This window comes from Pinus tabuliformis, chromosome 9 (assembly GCF_031772625.1).
Source record: "Pinus tabuliformis cultivar Carrire ecotype Pingquan chromosome 9, CPIR1, whole genome shotgun sequence".
Lineage (NCBI taxonomy): Eukaryota > Viridiplantae > Streptophyta > Pinopsida > Pinales > Pinaceae > Pinus > Pinus tabuliformis.
The window spans coordinates 859,181,178-859,186,887 of NC_142307.1; the positions used below are offsets into that span (position 1 = coordinate 859,181,178).

Sequence of the window (5,710 nt, forward strand, 5' to 3'; positions counted from 1 at the left end):
CAAGCGAACAACAAGGACCAATACGACTGCGCCCGGATCTGCGTAGAAGTAGATCTGGAGGTAGGGCTCCCTGAGGCCATTACGATAAATGTTGGAAGCTGGACGCATCTGCAGAAGCTGGACTATGAGCAGTTGCCCTTCAAATGCCGGAAATGCCACGTGTATGGTCACTTCGCCAGAGGCTTCCCATCCAACACCGAGGCCACGCAGGGAAAGGAGGATGGATGGAATCAAACCAAGCGCCACAAATCTAGGAAGACGGGAGGACCTAGCAGCAAAGGACAGCCACCTGTTCAACATACTTCACCACCCTCAGGAAATAGGTTTGATCCTCTCAGTTCTCATCAAGAGAAAACTCAGGAGGCAGGGATCCAAAAGGAGTCCGAACCCACAGAGGAGATTGGGAAACAAAACCCAGATTCTTCAAGCAAAGGCACTCCTTCAGCCTCCAACAAAGACACAAATGATGAAAATCCCAAAAGCAAGAATGATGAAGACAATGAAGAAGAGCAGATCACAGATGACTCAGAAGAGGAAGGAGAAATAGGTGAGTCCCAAGCCTCGGTAAGAAGATCCACGAGAGGCCGCAAAACGGACAGAGAAAAAAGAGAGGAGGAGACGTATAAGGAAAAACTACAAGGCAGCCAGCCCACTCTGGAAAAATTGCTAGCCTCAAAGCCTAGGATGCCGAAAAGCCAGCCTCAAGGCTCCAAGGGAGCCCATCAGAAACATAAATAATGAAGATCATCTCCTGGAATTGCAGAGGTATGGGGAGCAAGGTCAAGGAAGAAGCCATGCGAAGTCTGATAAGAACAGAGACCCCAGACATACTTCTCATCCAGGAGACTAAGCTGGAAGACTCAGTCTTCCTGCAAACAAGCAAGAAACTATGGTTCAAAAGTGAAGCAAGAGCAGTCTCCACTAGGGGAGCCTCGGGAGGTATTGGTACTCTTTGGAATGATAACAAATTTGCAGTCATCAGTGAGGCCAGCAACACTCACTGGTTGCTGCTGAAAATACAGAATCTGAACACTAAAGAAACTCATTGCATTTTTAATGTCTACTCTCCAGTCAATGCTGGGGAAAAAAAGCATGCTGGGATTCGATAAGACTTCAAGCAGACCTCATGAATCTGGAGAATACTATCATTGCCGGAGATCTCAATCTTACCCTCAGCTCGTCTGAAAAAAGAGGTGGCAGTGCTGTTCGTGATCCGGCAAGAGAATGGGCTGAGGATCTCATGCAAGACTGGGATTTGCTTGACATCAAACCCTCCTCCAGTAAGTACTCTTGGTCCAATAAAAGAATAGGCCCAGGTCATATAGCTGCTAGATTAGACAGATTTTCATGCAAAGTTCTTATTTGTTGCTGGGATTAGAACCAAGAATGCACATTCTCCCTAATAGTATCTCGGACCATAAACCCATAAAGCTAGAATTACTAGCTCACCTCGATCTGGGTCCTATTCCCTTCAGATTCAGCCCAATCTGGATCAAGGAACCAGATTTCATGCAGCTTGTTAAGGAATGCTGGAACCAATCTATTAAAGGATCCCCCTTCTACATATGGGAAGAAAAGCTCAGAAGGGTAAAAAGAGTTCTAAAACATTGGGCCAAAAGTCTACCCAAACCTGATATAGAAAGAAAAAATATCAAAGTCGCCCTTGTCAATCATCAATCTCATATGGAAGATACTTCAGTCACCAAAGATCTGCTTGACCAAGAAGCCCATCTCCAACAGCACTATAATAAGGCCTGTCTTGCTGAAGAGGAATACTGGAGATTAAAATCTAGAAACCTCTGGCTCAAATCAGGGGACAGAAACACTGCTTTTTTCCATAAACAAGCGCAGAGCAGAAAATGTCATAACACCATTTCCGAGATCAAGGTGGACAGCGAAACATTCAAGGAGTTTGCAGACATAAAGAAGGCAGCCCACGCCCACTTCCTAAAGCTGTATAGCGAAGAAAAGGTACAGCATCAAGCTTCAGATCTTTTAGACATGATCCCAGCTACAATTTCTCCAGGTATGAATGAAATCTTGGAGGCCAAAATAACCAAAGATGAAGTCAAAAAAGCCTTATATGGCATGGATCCGGACAAGGCCCCTGGGCCGGATGGATTCTCTGCCAGATTTCTCCAAACATGCTGGCCCATTATTGAAAAAGATCTGATTAAAATGATCCGAAAATCTCAGAACTCCCAAAAAATAGGCGGAAGCACAAATTCTGCCTTCTTAGCCCTCATTCCCAAGGAAAAAGGGGCCAGCAATTTCAGCAGATTCCGGCCGATCTCTCTATGTAACATTGGGTATAAGCTAATCACAAAAGTCATAGCAAATCGATTGAAGCACATCCTTCCTAAAATAATCCCGGAGAATCAAGGCGGCTTCATCCAAGGGAGGCAGATAGTGGACAACTTCACCCTTGTTCAGGAGGCAATCCACTCAAGTCTCCAATGAAAAGAGCAAGGTATGGTAATTAAACTTGATTTAGCAAATGCATTTGATCGTGTAAATCACAGTTTTCTGTTAAAAGTTATGAACAGGTTTGGGTTTGGATCAAACTTCATTAACTGGATCCGGGCTTGCATTTCGGAGCCATGGATTGCCCCACTTGTAAATGGAAGAGCCACAGACTTCTTTAAAGCTTCAAGAGGGCTCAGGCAGGGGTGCCCTCTCTCCCCTCTGCTATTTTTCATTCAAGCCTCAGCTTTCAGTTTCCTGCTGGAAAAAAAAAAATGCAAGATCAAGATCTTATGGGACTACGTATAGCAAGAGGAGTCAAGAACATTAATCATGCTCTGTTCGCGGACGACACCCTGCTTCTGGGCGTTGCCTCCCTCTCCTCCGCCTCCAAATTCAAAGCTGCCCTGGAAGAATTCAGCATGGCCTCAGGCAGCGTTGTTAACAAGAACAAGTCTCACATTTACAGTTGGAATACCCCACCCAGACTTCTCTCTGCTATCTCCAGGTGCCTTGGATACGCAGCCTCCGCTTCATGGACCTCCTTCAAATATCTGGGCCTCCCGGTTGTACACAAAAGAATCTCAAGCAAAGAATGGCTACCCCAGCTCAAAAAATTCCAATCAAAAATTTAGGCCTGGGGCTTCACCTGGCTCAACTATGCTGGCAAATCCGTCCTTATCAAATCAGTGCTCACTAGTCTTCCTATTTTTCAATTTGCAGGGATGCTTGCTCCATCAATCATTCTAAAAAAATGGACGAGCATATCCGGAGATTCTTCTGGAAAGGAGGAAAGCAGAACGAAAGAAAAATTCCCCTCATCAGTTGGGAAGTTATTTCTAAGCCTCTGTGGGAGGGAGGACTTAATTTCAAAAATTTAGGCCACCTGAATGTAGCAATGGCTGCAAAGGTCATCTGGAGAGTTGTCGCGCCCAATCCTGGTTGGGCCCAAACAGCTCTCAGAAAAAAATATTTCCGAGGTCCTCGCTCCAGCTGCTTAGACCGAGTAATCCGCCTACCTAATTCGCCTTTCCTCAAGCTTTATGATAAGGCCGCCTCCCTGATCAAAAACCACTGTTATTGGATCCAGGGTAACGGCAAGAAAATAAAATTATGGACTGATAAAATCCTGTCCACAGATCCGATCAGCGACAGAGTGCAATTGGGCGAGCTACGGGAGTGGATGGAAAGGAATAAGCTTCAAACTCTTTGGGATATCTCCCTCTGGAAAGACAGCGATTGGACAGGCTGGAAGACAGTGGATCTGCCAGAACGCCTGGTCGCTGACTGGGCCACGATGACTGGTCTTCTCCACGGCCTTGCGCCCATGAACAGGAACACTCAGGACGTAATCGGTTGGGGAAACAAAACTAAAGGTTACACTGTCGCAGAGGGCTACGCCAAGCACCGAGAGAGACCGCACGTCCCCTTAAACCCAGCGCCATGGCAAGCGATCTGGCGATGCCAGGCTTGGCCCAAAATAGATACATTTGCGTGGATTCTGTGTCATGGTAGAATCCTCACCTTTGACCGTTTGCAGAAGCTGGGATATAACGGCCCCTCCATCTGCCTCCTGTGCAGCAATAGTGAAGAATCAGCTGCGCATCTTTTCCTGGATTGCAGCTACGCCAAGCAGATATGGTGCACCCTGCTTTATTTCTTGGATCCCTCCTTCCAGCTTCCGCGTACAATGGCTGAACTCTTCGCTAGCTGGGCATCCAAATATCCTGGCCCTCCTCCTCAAAATCGGTTAATCAAATCAGCCTGGGCCATTCTTCCAAAGGTCATTTGCTGGCAGCTATGGCTAGAACGCAATAGAAGAACCTTCAGGAATGTCAGACAGCACCATAAAATCATTGAAGTCAAGATCAAGTGCCAAATAAAGGAATGTCTGTCCCAAATAAACGATGATGCAAATCTCACCCATCATGACAACGTTTGGGGCTCCTTCCTGGGATTACAATTTCTCCCAGCAATCAGAAATGCACCTCCTCTCAGAGAATGGCAAATTAGGAAAACGGAAGCTGACTTCCAAGACTGGCTCAAATCACAATCAAGGTACTTCCTTTTTTTCGATGGAGCAGCTAAGGGTAATCCGGGCAGAGCAGGTGCTGGAGGTGTCGTCCTAAACTCAACAGGAAAAAAAATTCACTCATTTGCTTGGGGGCTTGGACACATGACCAGCACTCAAGCTGAGGCCTTGGCCCTCCTGCAAGGCCTCAAGACCCTAAAGGAGCTAGACATAAGGGAAGCAACTGTTATAGGAGACTCTCAAATCATCATAAGTGCAATGATCTCTAACTCCCCTGCTGCAGACCTTAAACTAGCCAGAATGATCTTCAGAATCAAGGCCCTTGAAAGTGCTTTCCAGAAGCTGAACTACTACCATGTTTTGAGAGCCCACAATAAAGAAGCGGACAGCGAAGCAAATAAAGCAGCCCTCCTCTCCGCCGGGGTCAAGCTGAAAGAAGGAAAAGAATCATGGGAAGCCATCCCTTAAGTCGCGGTCCGCCATGTTTTACTGCTTGATCTTAAAAAAATTTGTCTGTATATCCAAGTGGGGGAAAATAGAGGATATAGAATCTACAGATCTTCATGCTATGGGAAAAATCTCAAGCCACAATAACATCCTCACTTCCATAAGTGAGACTTTTCAGGATTCAGACATCCTCATTGTACTCAGAAATTTGGCATTTAAGCCAGGAGGAATATAAATACAATATAACCGTTTCTGTCAAAAAAAAAAACATTCTTCATAGCCAACAGGATGTCGTTCTATGGATTGAGACTTGAATATGCCCTTGAGGGTAGTTCAAACTATATTTCTTGGAAGGATAGGATGGAGGTAGTGTTGGAAGACAATGGGCTGAAGGACTTCATAGACAAAGATATTCCTAAGCCTCTAATGACAGATGCTCAAGATATGGTAGAGTGGAGGAAATATATTGCAAAGGCAAGAAGTATAATACTAGGAGTTTGGGATCATATTGTCTCGAACCTCCACGAGAAGGATACACCATATGCAATATGGCAAGCCTTGATCGACTTGTTGATGGGCCTCTAAATTAGACATAAATTAAGGCGCATGCCTCTAAATTAAACATAAATTAAGGCCTATGACCATCCTTCAACATATTAAACCTCTCTTTCTACATTAGATAATGTAATTTTAACTTTAATATATTCATTAGGAAGGTTTATCAATAATTCCATATTTGTGCCTACTATTATTTATTTTTGTGGAATA

The 5,710-nt window shown here is 45.0% G+C and overlaps 1 protein-coding gene across 1 annotated transcript; it reads left to right on the top strand.

The window, feature by feature from the left end:
• Positions 1–1,126: 1,126 nt before the first annotated feature.
• Positions 1,127–2,460, top strand: LOC149151496 (uncharacterized). The gene is made up of 2 exons (XM_089443173.1): positions 1,127–1,280; positions 1,379–2,460. Exons 1-2 carry the CDS (start codon positions 1,127–1,129, stop codon positions 2,458–2,460), a joined length of 1,236 nt encoding a protein of 411 aa, XP_089299299.1.
• The last annotated feature ends 3,250 nt before the right edge of the window (positions 2,461–5,710 follow it).